Source organism: Meles meles, chromosome 7, assembly GCF_922984935.1.
Source record: "Meles meles chromosome 7, mMelMel3.1 paternal haplotype, whole genome shotgun sequence".
Classification (NCBI taxonomy): Eukaryota; Metazoa; Chordata; class Mammalia; order Carnivora; family Mustelidae; genus Meles; species Meles meles.
The window spans coordinates 95,854,154-95,876,245 of record NC_060072.1 but is presented as its reverse complement, the minus strand read 5'-3'; the positions used below and the strand labels follow the sequence as shown (position 1 = coordinate 95,876,245).

General features: G+C 41.7%; 2 protein-coding genes and 1 pseudogene across 9 annotated transcripts in view; 1 reads left to right on the top strand and 2 right to left on the bottom strand.

The window, feature by feature from the left end:
* PYM1 (PYM homolog 1, exon junction complex associated factor) overlaps positions 1–22,092 on the top strand; it is a 23,119-nt gene extending 1,027 nt beyond the window's left edge. The window contains exons 1-4 of one of the 8 annotated variants that reach the window (XM_046011590.1): positions 1,543–1,648; positions 17,746–17,790; positions 20,517–20,617; positions 21,004–22,092. In XM_046011590.1, the coding sequence (XP_045867546.1) occupies positions 20,586–20,617; positions 21,004–21,487 (516 nt within the window). In that variant the 5' untranslated portion in view covers positions 1,543–1,648; positions 17,746–17,790; positions 20,517–20,585 and the 3' untranslated portion in view covers positions 21,488–22,092. Of the gene's footprint in view, positions 1–1,542; positions 1,772–2,203; positions 2,287–17,745; positions 17,791–20,516; positions 20,618–21,003 lie in introns of those variants that run through there. The other 7 variants (XM_046011589.1, XM_046011591.1, XM_046011592.1 and 4 more) reach the window with 7 other exon arrangements.
* On the bottom strand, positions 13,104–13,194 carry LOC123947828 (annotated as a pseudogene).
* LOC123946228 (TATA box-binding protein-associated factor RNA polymerase I subunit D-like) lies at positions 13,121–14,720 on the bottom strand. The gene has a single exon (XM_046011584.1). It carries the CDS (start codon positions 14,571–14,573, stop codon positions 13,755–13,757), a length of 819 nt encoding a protein of 272 aa, XP_045867540.1. The 5' UTR covers positions 14,574–14,720; the 3' UTR covers positions 13,121–13,754.

The following is a 22,092-nucleotide window of genomic DNA, read 5'->3' as shown; positions in this document are numbered from 1 at the left end:
GCCCCTGGACCTCTCATCTAGAATGATACTAAGCCTTAAGGCACTCAGCTTTGCTTGCAAACAATGCTAGTGTTGATAACACATTACATAGACCTGTGTTTTTCACTCCATCCTTGGGTATGTCTCTACTTGCAGTTAAATTGCTCCTGTTAAGATTTTTTTTGTTTGTTTTGAGGCTTCAAAGTGGGGCCTGGGGTGACCTCTCTAAGGAATAGGATGAAATCAGTCATACCCTAAACTTCTTTGTGTCTTCTTTAGGATCTGTGGTCCATCATACATCATCAGTTATTGGTGAGGGTAGGAGGGGAAGAAAGGCCAAGAAACACCTAAGGAGGAGGCGTATAATGCCTACTGTTCCAGGTGCTCATTTCTTTAATCAACCACATCACAAAAATCAGAAAGAAAGAAACCGCAATGCACAAAGGGAAAGGAAAAAACAACAGCCTTGTTCTCCCCAGCCTCTTCTTCCTCCTCTTCCTTCACAGGGTGTGTATTTGTGTGGGGTGGGGGGGGGCACATCCGGGGCCCAGGGCTGGGTCCCAGTCAGGTCTGCTCGGCAGACAATTGAGTTTCACTTCCTGTCAAACCCAGAACAGAGGCAAAATGTCTGGGGGCACAAGGGGAGGGAGAGTTAAGGTTGGTGGTGGACAGGGGCCACTTTAGGATTCACTCTTGCAGAAAGGTGCAACATATCCCTCTAAAGGTTTCAGCCCACACTGTCACCTGTAATAATCTTTAGTAATAAGGCTAAGGACAGGATGCTGACTCAGTGAGCCCGAAGCACATTGTTGAAAGAGAGTAGGGGTTAAGAATGGCAGTGTTAGAACACTTGCAATAAGTGTGTATGGAATGCAGTCTTTTTGAGACCTTTTGAGTTGGGCCTCTGGTGGAAGTCAGAAGGTAAAGCATGGGATGGAAGACAAGCTGTGACCTGAGAAAACTTCAAAAGCTTCATGTCAAAGCTTTAGGAAGTTCCTGGTCAGTCATTACTCTCACCTTTTTATTTTTTAAGTGGGCACACAGCTAGTGTTAGAGGGTAGTCACTAATATTTGCCCCTCTCTACGGGTTCCAGCGGTTAAGTTGGACATTAACCTAAGCCAAAATGGGGGATTTGGAGGAAGGTAAAACAATCAATAAGGAAAAAAAAACAACGTAGTTGGGAGAGCCAACACCTGAGGAGAGGAACCTGCAGCCTGCCACTCCCACGCTGTAGGGGAAACTAGTTTAGCAGGGTTTAGCCCTTAAGGAACAACAGCGGGTGAAAAGAGCGGGGGAGGGAAAACATTTGGGTTCCTCTAAAGAATAGGGAGGCACGGGGCGGGCCGGACTGCAAAGCGAGTGACCGTACAAGCCCCGACTATTGGCGAGTTGCCCGGCTTTGGATCCCCAGCGCCCAGACCTGGACGAGATTCATTAGAATATTAACTGGCTCCGCCCCGAAGCCTTCACTCTGCCCTCTGACCCCCGGGCCCAGCCTGAGGAGGTTCCCGGGGTCGAAGGCCAGAGCAAATTTGGTCCGTCCTCACTACGGCGCCCGAATCCTCGGGGCCGCCCCAGGGGCAGGGCTAGCCTGGGCTGCCCGCCCAACCCGGCCCGCCACCTCCTCGGTCGTGGAAATCGCCAGCAGTCCTGAGGCTTTGGGGACAGGTGACCGACCGGCAGCACCCTCTGCCTTGCACGCCCCTCTCGCGGATCTCTGTCCCGAGGGTTGAGCTGGGTAGCCGAGGGCAATCGACACGCGATTTCGACCGCCCCACTTCCTAAGAGAGGGTCAGTTGGGGGTCTTCCATTCACCCCTGACAACATTGGTGCGCCCCAGTGCGTTCCCAGAGTTTGCGCGCCCCATTCCCCAAGCCGCTCTAGGACCTCGGTGCAGGCTAAGGCTTGAATATTCTAACTCAGTTTCCAGCCCCACTTTCCGGGTACAGATGGGCCTTGCCCCCTTTTCCCTGGAAGGTCCTGGACGACGGAGAGGGGCCGTGCCTCGGAATTTCTCTCGGCGCCCAGAGGACTGCTTTACACGGAGCAGGCACCCAATATTTGTATCCGTGGCAGTAACAGAGCCTACGGCTTTTATTTATTGAAGTCTTTAGCTTCTTCTACCTTCTGCCTCTTCCACCTCCTTCTACGAAATGGTGTACTCTCCCTTTAAGACTAAAATGGTGGCTGGCTATGATCGGGACTCCACTTCCGGTGGGGAGGGGGGCGGGACCCCAGCCCGCTCACGCCGGAAGTGGTTTGCGTTTTCAAGATGGCGACTCCCTATGTAACTGACGAGACCGGCGGTGAGTGCGGGAGGCGCGGAGTCGCTTCTCCCCGGGCTCTCGGGGCAGGGGTTCGGACTTGGAAAGGGGTCTGTGCCCCGCCCATCCCGGGGCCCCTCCTTTTGCCCCGCCCTCCGGACCGCCTTCCCCATTCATTCTCTCCTATGGGGTGTCACCTGCGCCCCCTTCTGGTCTCGTGTTTGGGGGTCTCTGCTTCCGGTCACCCAAACCCTGGGGTCTTTCAGTGGAAGTCCCTGCTTCAGAACCCTCATGGGCCCTTAGCTTTTCTCCAGTAGCTGGCGATCCCATATCTCTTGGTTTCTCCAGTCTTGGGAGCTCCTACACTCTCAGTTCCCTCCAATTCCAGCTTTTCCTCCTCTGTTCCCCTCCCCCATCTATCTGCTGTACCTGCCTCCTGCCCTACCCCAGCTTCGTTTTGATTCTCTTTCTCTTTCTCGAAGTTGTATCTGTTAAAGACCTCTTTATTGCTATATAATGCTTTTTCCATTCTCTTCCTCGTCTTCATTTTTGGGTTACTGAGGTTCAGAGGTGTGAAGGGAAGAAGAACCTAATATAACTTTCAGCTAGAGTTTTCTTCCTGATGGCATCACTCTTCTGTATTTTCTCTGGTGGTGATGGCGATAAAAGTTGAGGGATCTGAGGAGGAAGAAGGCAAACAGAAGGTGTCTAGTGTGGCCTCTCAAGCCCTCTGACAAATTCATAGAATCCATTGTTACTTCTGGTTAGAGAAGAATTTCTGGCCTGGCTGATTGAGGTGCTGAAGTGTCCATTGTGTATGGAGGTTTATGTGTTGAAAACCGAAGTCAATATTTTCATTCTGGTTTTGTCCCATCCTATTTCCTCATCTTTAGAAAAATGTGCACAGGAATATCTATGTAGTGACGATCAAATAAGAAAGCATATGTGAAAGCAATTTATAAAATCTACAAGGCAAGGTGTTAACTGTTTTTTGTAGCCTTCACTGTGTATATGCATCTTCTATAGAACTGATACTGTGTATGCTGTGTTTTAAAATGTGCCCTTTATGCTTCTTGCTTTGCTACCTTGCATGTTCCTTACATCTCAGCCCACCTCTCCTATGGTATCTTAGGACAAGCCAGGTCTCTGCTGTTTTTCCCCAGCCTCACATTTCAAAGTGGTACACAGAACCTCTCTTCTCCAGTTCTCTAGTCAGTGGGTCCTTCATCTACTGGCTCCTTTTAATGTGTGCTTTGAAAATATTACTCATTGTCCAGTACACTTTTCTTTATTTTTAACTATTTTCTTTTTTTTGTTTGTTTTTTTTTGTTTGTTTTTTAAGATTTTATTTATTTATTTGACAGAGATCACAAGCAGGCAGAGAGGCAGGCAGAGAGGAAGGGAAGCAGGCTCCCTGCTGAGCAGAGAGCCCGACGCGGGGCTCGATCCCAGGACCCTGGGATCATGACCTGAGCCGAAGGCAGAGGCCTCAACCCACTGAGCCATAAAGTTTATTTATTTGTCAAAGAGAGAGAGAGAGAGCACAAGCAGGCAGAGTGACAGGCAGAGGCAGAGAGAGAAGCAGGCTCTCCACTCCCATGTGGGATTCCATCCTAGGACCCTGGGGTCATAACCTGAGCTGAAGGCAGCGGCTTGACGATTGAACCACCCAGGCGTCCCAACTATTTTCTTTTTAAACTGATTTCATGAAAATCCAGGTACCACATTTCACCCTACCCTCCTACTCAGAGTATCTTCTATTCTCTGTGGCTATGTAGAAGAGAAGGAATCACGCTGCTTTTTTGCTTTCTCTTAACTATTTCCAGATCATTAACCTACCACAATCACTCTAATCTTTATGGAAGGTATCGCCATGCAATTATAGCATATTCTCTAAAACCTCAGGGCCATCATTTATTGCCCACAAGGGCCCAGACCTATTGCATCACACTTTTTCCTCCAGTGTTTCTTGCTCTTATTCTCAGTGTCTCCAGCATCTTTGGAATACTCTGATCTTATAATTCCTCAGCACAAGATGGTTGACTGTCATTTGTATTTTATTTTTTTTCCTTAAGTAGGCCTTGCTCAGTGTGGAGCTTAACTTGGAGCTTGGACTCACAACCCTGAGATCAAGACCTGAGCTGACATCAAGAGTCGGTCTCTTAACCAACTGAACCAACCAGGCACCCCTTCTTTGTATTTTTAAAGTAGCTGCACATCAGGGGCGAGGCTGGCTTAGTCTGTTAGGTGTCCCACTCTTGGTTTCAGCTCAGATGGTGGTCTCAGTGTCTGTGAGATCCAGCCTGGCATCAGGCTTTGGGCTCAGCACAGTCTGCTTGTTGCTCTCCCGCTGCTCCTCCCAGTGCTTGCTTGCTCTCTCTCTCTCAAATAAATGAATAAATTCTTAAAAGAAAAAAGTAGCCGTGTATCAGAATCACTATGATCGGGACCTCCTCTGTGACACTGCTTCCCCTTTAGGTGCTCTCCATCACTTACTTTAGCCTCCGTACCAGTTACCTTTTTCACATCCTATTTCACATACTTGTTTCTGGTATCCACAGAATCTGCTTTTTGCCCTTCTTCGGTTCTTGACCTTTCCCATTTCATTACATCTACCAATACCTTCATGACTACCTTTGATGCTGCTCTCTGCTAGACCTTGGTGACTAGCCACTTTGATACTATCTTCATTGCTTTTCTTCATTTATTTTGATCTATACTTAGCAAGCACTTCTGTTATCTTAAATCATACCCATCACCTATTTTCTTGGCTTCTAATGTCTAGGCCATAGCACATGGCTAGAGAAAAAGCACAAAACTAGCACATTCAGTATAATAAAATTTAGTGTTAATTTCTGCCAAGATCCTGGCTTCTCTCCAGTTCTTTTTCCTTTGCTTACATTCTGTCATGGCTCTTTCCCCCAACCTTTTCCAGCATTCTGTGACCCGTGACCCTCCCTTCTAATTCTCTCTTATGGCAGATGGCTTCACTCCCCCCCCCCCCGCCCCCTTTCTGTTTCATTGAAAAGTCAAGGCCTATCATTTCTTTCCTGTTAACAGCCTGATTTCTTGAATAACAGGTCTCCACATACTGTTTTAATTTCCTTACTGCTTATTTGTCCCTTAATTCTTTAGTTTTGTTTCTAGTGCCACCCTCTTTTCCTGGTTGCCTATTCTCTTTTCTAATTGATGGGTGAATAACTTTCATTCTTAAATATACTTTCATACCTTAAAGTCAGTCTGCCCAAAATCAATGTATTTTTTTCCTTCCTTATTTCTGTTAATGACACCTAGCCAAACCAAGATCAACTTTTTGCACCATCACCCTGTTTAATTTTAAATAGACTTTACTTTTTAGAACAGTATTAGATTTATAGAAAACTTGGGAAGATGATACAATTCCCATATATGTTACACTCAGTTTCTCCTATTATTATCATCTTACATTAGTACGGTGCCATTATTACAATTAATGAACTGATACTGATACTTTTTTTTTTAAGGTTTTATTTATTTGTCAGAGAAAGGAAGAGAGCACAAGCAGAGGGAATGGCAGGCAGAGAAAGAAGCAGGCTCCCTGCTGAGCAAGGGGCCTGATGGTTTCTATCCCAGAACCCTAGGGTCATGACCCAAGCCAAAGACAGCTGCTTAACTGACTGAGCCACCCAGGTGCCCCTGATTCATTATTAATTATAGTCTGTACATTATTCAGAGTTCCTTAGTTTTTACCTAACTTTCTTTTCTGTTTCAGGTTCCCATCCCAGATACCACATTGCTTTTAGTTTTCACGTCTCCTTAAGCTCCTTTTGGCTGTGAACAGTTTCTCAGACTTTTCCTTGTTTTTGATGACCTTGATAGTTTTGAAGAGTACTAGTCAAGTATTTTATTGGATGCCTCTCTTTTGGAATTTGTCTGATGTTTTTCTCGTGATTAGACTGGGGTTATGTGTTTTTGGTGTACAACCTCAGAGGAAAGTGACATTTACATCATATCAGGGGTACCTATCATAATGATTTTTTTACTGTTGATACTGACCATGATCACTTGGCTGAAGTAGTGTTTGTAAGGTTTCTACACAGTAAAGTTATCCTTATTTCCCTTATCTTTTTCATATTGCACTCGAGATAGAAGTCTCTATTCATGACCCATAAAGAGGGAAGTTACACTTCCTTCCTTAAGGATGGAGTATTTACACATGTTATTTGAAATTTTTCTGCAGATTTATCTCTTCTCCATTTATTTATTCAATCATTTATTTATAGCAATATGGACTTTGGGTTATAATCCACTATTTATTTTATTGCTCAAATGTTCCAGCTTTGGACATTGGAAAATTTTAGTTGGTCCTGTGGCCCTTTGACATACCCCCAACAGTGTAGGTTTTTGTTTTTGTTTTTTTAGCTCTTCCTTACTTTCTGGCGCTAGAAGATGCTCCAGACTCGTGTTTATTTCCTATCCCAGTCCTAGAATCAGCCATTCTCCAAGGAGCCTCTATTCCTTTTACTAGAGAATAGTATCAAGAAACCAAGATCAGAGCAGTATGTATTTTTGTTCTATTTGTTGCATCATCTTTTATTCCTCTCTTTCCCCATCCCCTGCCATACACTAATTGTCAAAATGTCATTCTTCTGTTCCTACTGCCGATATCCTTATCCCATCTTCAATACTTGTCAGGTACATGGCCTTGGGAATTTTAAACCTTAGGAATCTAAACTTTAGTTTTCTCATCAATGAAATTGGTATATGTGCTGCCAAAGCAAGCACTCATCAGTGAAATTGGAATAATAACTCCTACCACATAGTATTATTGTGAGAATTAAAATTTAAATGAAAGGATGTACATTTCTGGCACATACAGAGTGCCCAGCAAATGGTTTGTAAGTATTACTGTTTGTAAGGATTATTATATGGATCAGAAGAGATTATATATGCAAAGTATCAAGCATAGTACTTGAGTCATTGTTCATCCTTTATAAAATTCCATTTTCCTTTATCCTAAAAATATTGCTGTGACCTCCTAAATAGTTGTCCTGTCTCCAGTCTCTCTCTCTCTCTGGTCCAGTTCATATAACACACTGTTGCCAGATTACTGTTCCTTAAGTACAGATTTACTTACGTAATTTTTGTTCAACATAAGTCATTCACCCAGAGTCTCCTGTTTAATTTGGGACATATCCCTCTGATCTTTATTTTTTCTTACTTTTTTTTTTTAAGATTTTATTTATTTATTTGACAGAGACACAGCAAGAGAGGGAATACAAGCAGGGGGAGTGGGAGAAGGAGAAGCAGACTTCCCGCCGAGTAGGGAGCCTGATACGGGGCTTGATCCCAGTACGCTGGGATCATGACCTGAACTGAAGGCAGAGGCTTAACCCACTGAGCCACCAGGTGCCCCTCTGTGCATTTTTTAAAAAAGATTTTATTTATTCACTTGACAGAGATCACAAGTAGGCAGAGAGGCAGAGAGAGAGAGGAGGAAGCAGGCTCCCTGCTAAGCAGAGATCACGATGCGGTCTTGATCCCAGGACCCTGAGATTATGACCTGAGCCAAAGGCAGAGGCTTAACTCACTGAACCACCCAGGCGCCCCTTTTCTGTGCATTTTTAAAACATTTTTTAATTAGATGGTATATATAATTATATTTTGCCTTTTCATTTAACCTTATGCTGTAAATATTTTTCCTTGCTATTAGAAATTCTTTGTAAACTATAATTTTTTAAAATATTGGCAGAGTGTTTTATTGCTTGGGCATGCACTTTCTCTTATGTTTCTTCTGTTATTGAACTTTTATTTATTTATTTTTAAAGATTTTATTTATTTGTCAGAGAAAGAGAGAGAAAACATGAGCGGGGGAAAGAGCAGAGGGAGAAGCAGGCTCTGTGCTGAGCAAAGAACCTGATGTGGGACTGGATCCCAGGACCCTGACCTGAGCCAAAGGCAGACGTTTAACTGACTGAGCCACCCAGTCATCCCTGTTACTGAACTTTTAGATTGTTTCCAGTATTTTTGTTAGAAGAATTCTGTGAATATTTTTGTGCATAATTTTTTGCCTGCATTTGGGGTTATTTTCTTAGGATTGAGTTCCCAGAAATAGAATTACTGGGTTACAGTGAATAAGCATTTATTGATTTATTATTAATTATAGAGTTAATTCATATTGATTGTAGGAACCTTGGAAAATGTTCTTGTAAGCAGTATAAAAATACAAGTCACACGCATATTTGGTAATTCTAGAACCCAAAGATAACTATAATTACATTTCCTTTTAGTTTTTCTGTGTACATATGTAGCTTATCTATATTTTACATAATTGGGATCAAAGCAAATAGCTATATTTCCCAAAATATTATCCTCGGAATGCTTAGTAGTCCTATAAGATATGCTACAAAATAAGTAAAAACAAAATAAATAGCAAATAAATAAATAAGGTTCCTGTGGTCAAATAAATTTGGGAAAACCGTAAATCACACTCCCATTGTGAATAGTCACGTGAATAAGAACACATTAAGTCCTGCCGATAAAAACAAAATGGCTTTCCTATGTTTAACCCATAATTGGCCAAACTTATTTAATGATTTTTGGGGGTAATTTTTATAAATATTACATGGAAATAGTATTTTATATAACAAAAGCTTTGGGAAATGCTCGGATAGGACTACCTTTATTGTCTTGCTGTGTTAGCCAGATTGCTTTCTAAAGGGTTTTACTACCAGCAGTATATGACTATGCTGATTTAACGACATCTGACCATGCTGGTGTTCTTATCTTCAAAAATTCTACTACTCTAAAAAAAAAAAAAAAAAAAAAAAATTCTACTACTCTGACAAATGGAAATTTTATTTTATTGTTTTATATTTTTTTCTTTTATTATTAGTGAGGTTGAACATTTTTTATCTTTTTCATTTATAACACAATATGCAGTAGTAGTGTAAAATGTACAGCTTTTGGAACATAGCCTGGGTTTGAATTCTGCAACTTACTGACCATAACTTTGGACAAGCTTTTAAGTTTCTCATCATTTGGTAGCTGCTACCCTCTTTTTGGAATTGCTCGTGAAATTTACGTATATACCATTTGCTCTTAGATACTACTCTTTAATATGAGCGCCAACCACTTTTCAGTATAGTATCACCACATATTAGGTCTCTGCCTATAACTCCCAGTGAAACTGGGCTATGTGGTGTAAGACAGGTGGAATAGCATTGTGCCTTTGTGATCTTGGACCCATCTTTAACCTCTTAAGGACTCTTAATCTTAGCTGTAGATGATAATATCTACCCAATGTCCAGATTCAATAGAGTAATATATGTAAAGCTTCTGATGCAATGGAGCCACTTATTAATAAATGCTCTTTCCTATCTGTTCTTAGCACACTGTGAGTTTTCTACTGCTATGATTTTGCTTGTTGTTACTTCTCTTGGGCCCTATCCCTTCCTTTCTCTGCCCACAGAAATATCAGCCACTGATTTGTTATTGTTACTATTACTACTACCACCTAGTATTTAAGGTTGGGTGCCTGAGATTCTCCTGATTTTCTGTCACCTTCCCCCATCAAACAGAGTGTGATTATTTAGTATCTTGAAATCTGGTACCAGTATGTATCAGTGTCTCTTAAGATACCTAAGATGTTTATATTTTTGTTTTAGTCCTTGCCTAACTTGTCCACCCTCTTCCTTAGACTGTAAATTGCTTGATTTTTTAAAAAGATTATTTGTTTGACAGAGGGAGAGCACAAGCAGGGGGGAGCAGCAGGCAGAGGGAGAAGGAGAAGCAGGCTCCCTGCTGAGCAAAGAGCCCGACGTGGGGCTCAATCCCAAACCCTGGGATCATGACCTGACCCAAAGGCAACTGCTTAACCGACTGAACCACCCAGGCGCCCAAATTGCTTTAAAGTAGGGACCATTTTACTCCCTTTTGGTAATCCCTGTAGCACTTACTAGGATACTTTTCTCATAGGAAGCTTTCAATAAGTGTTTATCCTTTTAATTAATTTGTAGTCTGGTTTCTGACTACTCTACTTTTCTGAAACTATATTCTTAAAGATGACTAGAAATTTCCAAACTGCCAATTTTTCTTTTTCTTCTCAGTTTTCCTTTTCCTTAATCTCTGTGCATTATTTAATACCCTTAATCAGCTGCCCTTAAAACTCTTTTGGTCTCCATGGCATAACACTGTCCTGGTTCTGCTCTCCCACAGTTGTTTTCTGTGACTGCTGACACCTTTTCTTTCTTGAGGAAAATCATCATGACCGTTTTTCCAAGGTCATTCCTCCATATTGGATCTTCTCTTACTGTATTTTCCCCAGGTTTTAGAAACCACATCTTTGTGTTATAATTCTTGGCCCTAAGATCATCCCCAGGCTCAGATTTGTCACACAGATCTCCTTTATTGAAACAGGTCATAGGGATTGAACATTTGCTTCAACCTAACCCCTTAGAGTTCTCCCAGGCCTTGTTTTTTTTTTTTTTTTTTAAAGATTTTATTTATTTATTTATTTGACATACAGAAATCACAAGTAGGCGAGAGACAGGCAAGAGAGAGGAGGAAGCAGGCTCCCCATAGTGCAGAGACCCTGATGTGGGGCTCGATCCCAGGACCCTGGGATCATGACCTGAGCCAAAGGCAGAGGCTTAACCCACTGAGCCACCCAGGCGCCCCCAGGCCTTGTTTTCTGTCTTGTCTCTTCACTGTGTTCCTGCCACCCCCCAAAATAAGGCCCTTTTATAGTTTAAGGCAACAGGTTAAGGATTACAAAACAGCAGATGTGGGAGAATAGCTGAATTTACCATGTTCTTATGGTAGCAATCTCTAATCTGTGGTGCTGACATTCTCAAGGGGGCTACTTGACAATCCTGATATCCTGCCCTTGGTTTTGAGTTCTAGGGGTAGGAATCTCCAAACCACTCCCTTCATTTTCACTTTACCTCTGAAGGAAAGGACATGAAGGACAGAGAATGGAACGAAGAGGACATAAAATAGGTTCTTCTTTGTGATAACGGGCTATCTGCATCTCAGGGCTTCCAGTTAGGATGGCCATTCAAGAAGCTTCTGCCGTGTCTTTTCTCACATTCCATTGTTACTTGTCTTAAGCCTTGAACTATAATCTTTGTGCAATTATCTTAAATATATGTTTCAAGTATTGTCCTTTCCTCCTTAATTTCACATAAAACACTGCCTGTCTAGAATTGAATTAGTTATTTTCACAAAGTTGTCATCTTCTCTAGACTTTCTTTGTGGTTTTGTTGTTGTTTGTTTTAATTCCAGTATAATTTACAGTGTTGTATTAGTTTCAGGTATTGGATCGGTAATTTTTATCCTCTAAATTTTGCACATTCACAAGTGATACTGTAATTAGTTTATTTGTGTTCTTTTTTTGTTACCTTTCTTCCTCACTAGAATGCATGGTACAAAAAGGCAGGACCCTTGTGTGCTTTGTTCATTGTTGTATCCCTAACTGCTGTTATAGTGCCTGGCACAACACCCAGTGCTCAATAAACATTTAAAATCCATGTGTGAATAAATATTATTTCCACATGCCCAATTTACCCACAGGTATGTTGTAAAAAAAATAAGAGAGGGGCGCCTGGGTGGCTCAGTGGGTTAAAGCCTCTGCCTTCAGCTCGGGTCATGATCCCAGGGTCCTGGGATCGAGCCCCATATCGGGCTCTCTGCTCAGCAAGGAGCCTGCTTCTCCCTTTCTCTCTCTCTCTGCCTGCCTCTTTGCCTGCTTGTGATCTCAGTCTGTCAAATAAATAAATAAAATCTTTAAAAAAAAAAAAATAAGAGAATACACGTGAAAAGCACCAGATTAAACCCATTATAGCGGTTTCAATTACCTCGTCTCTCTAATTGAAATCTTGGCAGTCTTTTGGCCCTATTGACTTCTTCAAAATGAATTTCTCTTTCGTTTTCCTTTCAGTACCCATAGAGATGATCTAAATCAGTTTTTCTCTGTGGTGACTATTATTTTCATTTGTTCTACTTTTAGTTTCTATTATACATTTTGAGGTTAATCCTTAAGCACTGCTTTGAGCAGATCCTGTGTACTCTGGTTTTGGCCTTCAGTGTTCTCCCACAGTCTGAAGCTTAAGTCCAAACTCGAGAGATTGGATACCTTCCATATTCTGACTAATTTACTTCTAGTCTCTTTTCCCATTACATGTGCTTTTTGCCCAAAGTATACTAGGTTCTTGTTCTCTAGTATGATGCTTAAATTTACTTACTTTTTTAAAAGAGTTTTTTTTTAAGATTTTATTTTTAAGTAATCTTTGTACCCAATGTTGGGCTTGAACTTGCAACCCCAAGATCAAGAATCACATGGTCCAAAAAAAAAAAAAAAAAAAAGAATCACATGGTCTACCAACTGAGCCAGGCAGGCGCCCATCTTTATTTATTAATCTGAATTAATTACAGCCTTCTATAGACTAGTCCCTTTGCCTCAGAGATCAAAGACAAAGTCTCTGCTCTCAGGGAAGAACACAATTATGTTAAACATTAGAGCATGATAAAGGTCAAAACAGGTTCTGTGCACCGAGCTGTTGCACAAAGGGCTGCTTTTAACCTGGCTTGGGATGGGAAGGTCAGGGAAGACTTCACTGAGGAGTTTATACTTGAACTTGACCTTTAAAGACCAATAGGAATTAACTAAGATAAGAATCAAGGAAAGTCTATTCCAGGCCAAAGGAAGCAAAAGCAAAAATGCATAGACCATAGAGACACAGGCCTGGTAAGATTTGTGAATAAATATTCAGTGGCTGGAGCAGAGTGTGAGTGACTAAGTGCTGAGAGAGGAGACTAGCAAGGCCTTTTTTATAGTCGCATCCTCCATGTAAATACCCTGAAGGCAATAGGAATCCAGAATTTTTTTTTTCTGGGTTGCAAAAGAGGATTTATTTTTTGCACTTTGTCTAAGTCTTTGTTCACAAACTAAACAAAAACAGCACAAGTGCGATCATAAAATATGGTAGACATTTAGTGGCACAATCAGCAATATACAGTAGTGATGAAAAGTGGTAGCTGAAAGAGTCTAAGTAACTAGTAAGTTATTACAGTACTACACATTTGAAGCTAAAGATCACTTTTGAGTGAAAGAGCCATCAAAATGGTTTCGGGTACTCTTGAGGAATGGATAGTTGGTTGTCCATCATTAGTGATTACTGTTTCAGGATTACAATCTCTACTTCCTTGATTTGAATGCACAACACCTGGAAGTGCTTACCCTGAAATAAACGAGTATAGGCAAAATGGATCTTCTGTTTATGGTTTCTCAAGTGATTATTCCTGCTCTGCAAGCTTCAATTTTCTGTGATAATTTCACTGTGTTTTAAAATATTTTTTCTATAATTCTTTAGGAGTTTCACTAATTTGTTCAGATTTTCTTTTCTCCTTAGCAGGTTCTCTTTTATCACTACACCAACATATGTATTTGTATTTATCATCTTTACTTTCTATGAAAAGCTGTTTTCCCTATTCTATTTACCTTAACATTCATATTCCTATCTCTTTTCAGGCTATTCTGTCCTCTGTCCAGTGTTTTTGGACTTTGATACTCTCTTTTTAGACAAAGCAGCTTCTTCAGTACATTCCTCTTGTTCGAAATACACATTCTTCATCTTTGGTACTTGAGAACTTATAATGAAATCATTATGGTCCACCAATTTGATATCACATTCGTCATTTTGTTCAAGATTTATTGCAGCCCCATCCTCTGTTTCTGACTCTTCAATAGGCGAGAGAGCTCCATCATCATCCAAGTATTTGTGTCTACGACTGTCAAAATCTTCTTTTTCTAAATCTTCACCAACATTCATTTGTTTCAAGGATTCCTTGAGGTAGTATTCATACTTCAGTTTTTCAAGGTAGTTGAAAAATCCTCTTGCCACTGCTTGCTCAAAGGTTAAAATCTTTCTCCAAGGTAATGGTTTTCTTGCATTCTCGGATTCTGAAAATGGGAACCCAGATCCTTTGTCTTGAACTTGTTTCTTATTTATTTGGGAACGTCTACTGTTTTTTCTCCCTTTTGGTCTTCCTCTTGGTCTTCCTGTTGGTTTGTATTTCTTCTTTTTACATTTTCTTTTTTTGAATCTCTCAAAAATAGCTTTTAAAGTCAATGGTCTTGGTTCGAAAGACGAGTCACTAGATGAATCCTTTGCTTGAACAACTTCAGGTGAATGAACAAACTTTCTTGTACGGATTCTTTGCACCCTTTTAGGCGAGTAAGGGACACATTGAGTTTTAAACAAGCTGCTACCAGAAGAGTCATCACTTTCACTGTCAATTTCCACAGCTGAATTAGATGCCATTATAGAGTTGAGAAAATTCATTCCCATTACATTTCTCCCAAGTCCTCCAAATTGTTTATTCACCACTTGTAATTTGCTTCAGAATTCTGACAATTCAGTAAACGTGATGTAGTTTCTCTGAACAAATGCCAACAGAGCTCCACAACCTCGCGGAAAGAAAGGCAGGAATCCAGAATTTTAAGCAGGGTCCTGACTAGTTTGATTTGTCCCTTTGCCTAGTACCGCATGCCTAAAATACTTCCCTTTCTCATCTTTTCTCATAACCACATTCCCCGTTCCCTGTCTAAATCCTTTCATCTTCCAAAGATTACAACAGGTCTGTGTCCTCCACAGAATCTTTTTAAATCACCAGGGGTCAAAAGTAATTTCACTCTCTGTTGTGTACCCGTTCTCCAAACCATTTAGGTTTGAAGCCTAAAGTGAGATTTTTAAAAAAAGATTTTATTTGGGGGGCTCCTGGGTGGCTCAGTTGTTTAAGCAACTGCCTTGGGCTCAGGCCATGTTCTCAGGGTCCTGGGATGAAGATGCCCTCCTCCCCCCAACCCTGGTCAGGCACCCTGCTCAGCAGGGAGTCCATTTCTCCCTCTCCCCCTCCCCCATCCTCTGCTCTTGTGTGCTCTTTCTCTCTCTCTCAAATCTTAAAACAAACCTCAAGTGAATAAAAGTTTTAGAAAAAAAGATTTTAAGTTATTTCCACACCCAGCATGGGGCTTGAACTCACAATCCCAAGATCAAAAGTTATATGCTTTTGATCTGATCATGACCTGAGCCAAAGGCAGAGGTTTAACGACTGAGCCACCCAGGCACCCCAAAATGAGAGATTTTTAAAACCTACAATATGGGCACCTGGGTGGCTCAGTTGGTTAAGCGACTGCCTTCGGCTCAGGTCATGATCCCGGAGTCCCAGGATCCAGTCCCACATTGGGCTCCCTGCTCAGCCGTGAGTCTGCTTCTCCCTCTGACCCTCTCCCCCTCATGCTCTCTCTCTCGCTCTCTCTCAAGTAAATAAATAAATAATTCTTAAAAAAAAAATAAAACCTACAATATAACAATATTAATGGGCATTCTTAGAAAGATGGGATGCCTGGGTGGCTCAGTCGGTTAACTGTCCACCTTCAGGTAAGGTCATGACCCCAGCATCCTGGGATGAGTACCACATCCGGCTCTTTGCTCACCCGGGAGCCTGCTTCTTCCTCTGCCTGACTCTCTCTCTCTCTGACAAATAAAATCTTTAAAAATAAAAGATTATTTATAGTCTAATCACCCGACAACTTTTCATATTGCACATTCTTTTCTAAACTTAAAAATATACAAAACATTTAATAATTGAAATCATGGTATATTTATATAGTTTCATTGTGTTTCATATTATGTCACATGTGATTTAAAATTTTATTATCATTCGTTAAAATTATGTCATGTCTCTTTAAAGTTTATTTATTTATTTTTAAGTAATCTGTACACCCAATATGGGACTTGAACTAGCCACCCCGAGATCAAGAGTCACACACTTCTGACTGAGCCAACCGGGTGCCCCTGTTATCATTTTTATTGGATATATTCTACACTGTTCCTGTATACCTGGACTTGAAGTTTGTTTTTAATTTTTAGTTCTTTATAGATAATGCCATAATTTACCCATGATTACCTCTCCCTTTCTTCTTTTTCTGTTTTTGTTTTTTACTGTTGGAAGTATTTCCTTATGCTGTATTGTCAAGGTTGGAATTACTAAAGGTGTTGAATTACTTTTTACTTTAGCTGTTTACCCCTCCCCCATCAGTGACTTCCCAGGTGTTGTGGATTCTTTGCTAATAGATCTGTCTGCCTGTCTCTTCCTTTCCCTTCTCACTGTTTCAGCCAGTTCTGTCTCTCATGCCAGGGTTATCGCACCCTTTCCCCCGGGACTAACTAGTGTCCTGAGTCTCCAGGGTTTTCCCTTGCCAATTCACCTTTTCATCCTGCCAGATTAATTGCCCGAAAACACTGCTTTGGATAAAAGAGTCATTCATTGGACAAATGTTTATTGAATGCATGCCATGTACCAGATATTAAACTCCTTAGCTGGCGTTTCAAGGTCTGAGTATCCCCTGCTCATTAGCTTTACACCAGCCCTCTGACTCAGCCACCATGTCCTGAACATGCCATCTCCGTTCCCACGTGTGCATTTGTTTTAGGATGAGCTTCTATTTTGAATCCATTCTGCCTCCTTGTTTACTTACATGAGTTTGACTCTTTCTTTAAAGCCCAGCTCCAGTCAGTCCTCCCTCCATGAAGCCTCGGCTTTTTCATTCTTCAGTTTATACTCTTATCTTTAAACTGTTGCATTTAAGCAAAAAATATCCTCAATGCCTTTCTTTTATTCACCAGATAAACTTTAAATTCCTTGATGTTGTGTTGAAGGCTTTCCAAGATCTGGCCCCATTTTTTTCTTATTCCCTAACATGAACTGTCTGATTCACCCAGAGTCCTCTTTCTGTTCTCTAAATACTCCATGTCCCTTTCCACATCCATGACTTTCCTTGCTTGCTTGTTCTTTGTCCTGTCTCTTCTACCTGTCAGATCTTACCCATTTTCTTTAACAATTTTTTTTTAGTTTTAATTAATTAATGATACTTGCATTTTGAACAAAAAGCCAATTCATGGAACAATATATAATCCATATGTAAAGACCTAGACTTGACTTTTTAAAAAAGATTTTATTATTTGATAGAGGGAGAGCACAAGCAGGGGAGCAGCAAGCAAAGGGAGGGGGAGAAACAGGCTTCCCACTGAGCAGACAGCCTGACATGGGGCTCGGGCTCCTAGGACCCTAAAGATCATAACCTGAGCCAGAGGCAGACGCTTAACCTATTGAGCCACCCAAGCGCCTCTAGGCTTGACTTTTTACTTTTCTTTTACAAATCTTTCTTTTTTACAAAAATAATACTTAAAAAGAAAAAAAAAGTAATGCATGGGGCACCAGGCTGGTTTAATTGATGGAGCATGTGATTTCCTCTTAGGGTTGTGAGTTCAAGCCCCATGTAGGATGTGGAGCCTACTTAAAAAACAAAACAAAAATAAAACAACACAATACATAATATAAGATATGTATGTATATATAAGATTTCTAAAAACATACTAATGGTATAAATAAAGATATCTATGAGGACAGAAAGTATATATATTAATGGTTAATGGTTTCTATTACCTCTTCTTCCAGGTTGCCCCTCTTAAGATAACCAGCATTAAAGGCTTGGTATCTTTGGTATGTGTCCTTCCACACCTTTCTCCTTGCCCCTGTGTGTAAACTGAATGGACTGTTAAGTGCTGCTCTGTGCCCCAACAAGATTGGGAGTGTACCTTACACCAGCAGTTCTCAACAGTGTTGTCCAGGACCCTTGGGGGTTCCCTAAGACAGTTTCAAGAGGTCTGCAAGCATAACTATTTTTACTATTTACTAAGATGTTAGTTGTCCTTTTTTTTTTTTTTTTTTTTTGCTGGGTTGACATTTGCTCTGAGGGTGCAAAAGCAAAAGTGGATAAAACTGCTGGTCCCTAATCAAGGTGGGTACACCAACTCCCACTCACTGTGCTCTTCACTGCCACATGCTTGCCGTAAATAATGCCAGTTTCACTTAAGAATAGCCTTGATTATACACTAAGATTTACAAATTTTGTTAAACCCTGGCCCTTGAATACACATCTTTTTACTTTTTTCCAGCTTTATTGAAATATATTTGACATAGAACATTGTATAGGTTTAAGGTATGCAATGTGATGATATGATACATGTATGTATTGTGAAATGTTTACCACAATAAGGTTAGTTAACACATCCTTCACAAAATTACCATTTTGTTGTTGTTAAGGTCTACTCTCATAGTGACTATGAAGTATACCGTACGGTTCTCTGTTAAGGATGGTTACCATGCTTAGATTCCCCAGAACTTCCTCGTTTTATAACTGAAAGTTCCTCATCTTTTTAACGTTCTCTGTGGACTAAATGGGAAGGGAGGATGAAACATTTGGCTGCATATTGAAGTAAGGTGGGGTCTTAAGGAAAAGCACTGGCGCAGTTGCCCATAAGTTGCAAGCTAAACAGGCTTCCTTTCTGCGGAACACCATTTTTACATAAAAAAAACCGCTGACAAACTCATAATTGAGAACTGGGTATCTGCTAGGCATTTTCCTGAAAGGAAGGAAGTGAGCTTGTCATTTCAAGGAAAACAACTGACACTGTTTGTTGCCAGTGGAAAAATTCAAGCCTTCAAGTAAAAATAAGAATTCTGGAACACTTGTATTTGCCACTGTGAGCTTGACAGCTTCCCAGTAAAGACTTTTATGACCAGATTAATGAGTATTTTTTTTTAAGATTTATTTATTTATTTTAAAGAGAGAGAGACCATGACCAGGAGGGGCAGAGGAAGAGACAACCTCAAGCAGACTCCAAGCTGAGCTTTGAGCCTGACTTAGGGTCTCAATCTCTTGACCCCCAGAGTGCTACCCGAAGCGAAACCAAGGGTTGGATGCGTAACTGACTATGCCACTCAGGCACCCTATTTGTTTTGTTTTGTTTTGTTTTAAGATGTATTTATCTATTTGGAGGGGAGCAGAGGGAGAGAATCTCAAGCAGACTCCCTGCTGAGCATGGAGCCTGACACATGGCTCCATCCCATGGCCCTGAGAGCATGACTTGAACCAAAACCAAGAGTTGGACACTTGACCAACTGAGCCACCCAGGCACTGCTGTTTTTTGTTTTTGTTTTTTAATATTGCATAGTAAAATGGATAATATTACAAAATAAGAGTGGAAGGGATTCTGAAAGAAAAAACTTTGAGGATAATTACTCTCTACACACTGCCCTGCAACTTGCTTTTTCACTTAGTATATCATAAGCACCATTCAAGCCAGAGTGAGCGTATTTATATTTGACACTCTTTCTCATAACAGCATGGTGTTCCATCGTGTAGATGGTCTGCATGTATTCAGGCACTCATCTGTTGATGGCCAGACAAGTTGCTTTCAGTTTCTCCTATTTTAAGTTACACAGCAACAAAGATCCTTTACATATGTCCTTATGTACTGGTGCTTTTATATGTGAAGTATGGATCCTTAAAAGTTGACCTGTTTTTCATGACCCATTTTATTTTATTTTTTTTTTAAGATTTTATTTATTTATTTGACAGACAGAGATCACAAGTAGGCAGAGAGGCAGGCAGAGAGAGAGGAGGAAGCAGGCTCCCCGCGGAGCAGAGAGCCCGATGTGGGGCTCAATCCCAGGACTCCGGGATCATGACCTGAGCCTAAGGCAGAGGCTTTAACCCACTGAGCCACACAGGCGCCCCCATGACCCATTTTAATTAAACTTACCCTCTCTACATCTCCAGTCATTTCTGTTTCCTATAGTTCTTGTTTTTGCCCCCTTTTGGCCTTTTACTCAGTTATTGGATGCCCCCATGCTATTGTCTTGTGTTTTTTTCTTTTTTAAACTCTTCTTCTCTGCCTGCCCTATCTTGCCAGCCAAATTAAAAATAGAATATAGTGTAAAAATAGAAACTCCTGGGGCACCTGGGTGGCTCAGTTGGTTAAGTGTTCAACTGTTGGTTTTGGCTCAGGTCATGATCTCAGGGTAGTGAAACCGAACCCCGCATCGGGCTCTGCACCCAGCACAGAGTCTGCTTAAAGATTCTCTCTGTCCTTCTTCCAACGTGCATGTTTTCTTCACTCTCTCAAGTGAATGAATAAAATCCTTAAAAAAAAAGAGAGAAACTCCTGGGTACAGGGATGGTGTATGATACAGTGTTTGGTTACTCAATGAATAATGAGGAGATGGGGAATTGAAGGTTGATGAGAGAAAGGGACGCCTTCGTGGTTGCATTTAGTGGCTGGATGGGGGCTGAGGAAAGCTGTGTGCATTCATGGATTCTTTCAGATTGGGAAATATTTGAAAATTAAGAAGAATAACTGTCTAATTTAATTCTCTCTTTGCAGGCAAATACATCGCCTCAACACAACGACCTGACGGGACCTGGCGCAAGCAACGGAGGGTGAAAGAAGGCTATGTGCCCCAGGAGGAGGTCCCAGTGTGCGTGGTTAGGCGTGAGGAGGGGCTACTTAATGGGGTCCCTACAGAAAAGAAGAATCTCCTGATCCCAAGACCCTAGGAAATGGAAGGAGGGAGCAACTCTCCGAGAAAGAAGAAGAGAGGGAGCTGGGATTCAGGGATGAGTGAGGGGGGTTAAAGTGCCTAGTCCCATTCCTATGGCTTCTGTTCTTTGGAACCTCCAAACAGCATTCAGATGTAGAGAACTTTGAGACCTGGAGACCTTCCCACAGCCTGCAGAACAGGGGGAAATGGAAAGGGACCACAGGAGAGGAAGGAACCAAGAAAGTGAAATGGATGAAGTGATTAGAAGGTTAAGGAAAGGGCTCCAGAAGTCAGTGTTTCTTTGAAACTGTTGACCTCTCTTCCCTGCAGGTATGAGAACAAGTATGTGAAGTTTTTCAAGAGTAAACCAGAACTGCCCCCAGGTCTGAGCCCCGAGGCCACTGCTCCTATCACCCCATCCAGGCCTGAAGGAGGGGAACCAGGCCTCTCCAAGACAGCCAAACGCAACCTGAAGCGGAAGGAGAAGCGGCGGCAACAGCAGGAGAAGGGGGAGGCAGAGGCCTTGAGCCGGACTCTCGATAAGGTGTCTTTGGGAGAGACTGCTCAAGTCCCCAGTGCTCCGCAGGGCTCCTGGGCAGCCCCTACAGCCGCCTCTGACCAGCCTGACTCAGCTGTCACCACTGAGAAGGCCAAGAAGATAAAGAACCTAAAGAAGAAGCTTCGGCAGGTGGAAGAGCTGCAGCAGCGGATCCAGGCTGGGGAGATCAGCCAGCCCAGCAAAGAGCAGCTGGAGAAGCTAGCGAGGAGGAGGGTGCTAGAGGAGGAGCTCGAGGACTTGGAGCTGGGCCTGTGAGGCCTTTGGGGAGTAGGGAATGGACTGCAGAACAAACCATGGGGCTCTCTGGGGTCCTGGGGAATGTGGGCAGCAGCAGTCAGGAGGGGGGACCCCCCATACTGACTCAGTTCCACCTCTCATGGTCCAACTCCGTCCTCCAGAGCCTAGCCTCACCGTCATTCCTTCCCTCTTCTTCCCAACTCCTATTTTTTGGACTTTTCTCCCTCCCATTCCCAGTGTTGAAAATCTCAGTGACTACCCCAGGTACCTTTGCTGCTGATTTGGGTGTCTTGTTTAAAAGAGAATTGGGTGGGTGGGACTCTTGGAGAACTGAGGTCGAGGGTAGGGGGAGTACACCCAAGTCTTGGAGTCTTGGTTCCTGTTCACAGTGTTTATGGGTTATTTCTCCCTCCATTCCTCACCTCTTTTTTTTTTTTTTTTTAAGAACAGAATAAACTCAAGTAGACAACATATCTGACTTTGTCCCTCTCTTTTCAGCATCTAGGCTTCTAGTAGGTGTTTTATCTCCTTCAGTTTGGTACTGGAAGACAAGTGTTGGGAGTAATATTCCTTTTAATTTTTAAATTTTTTTTTGAAAGCTTATTTATTTGCGAGAGAGACAC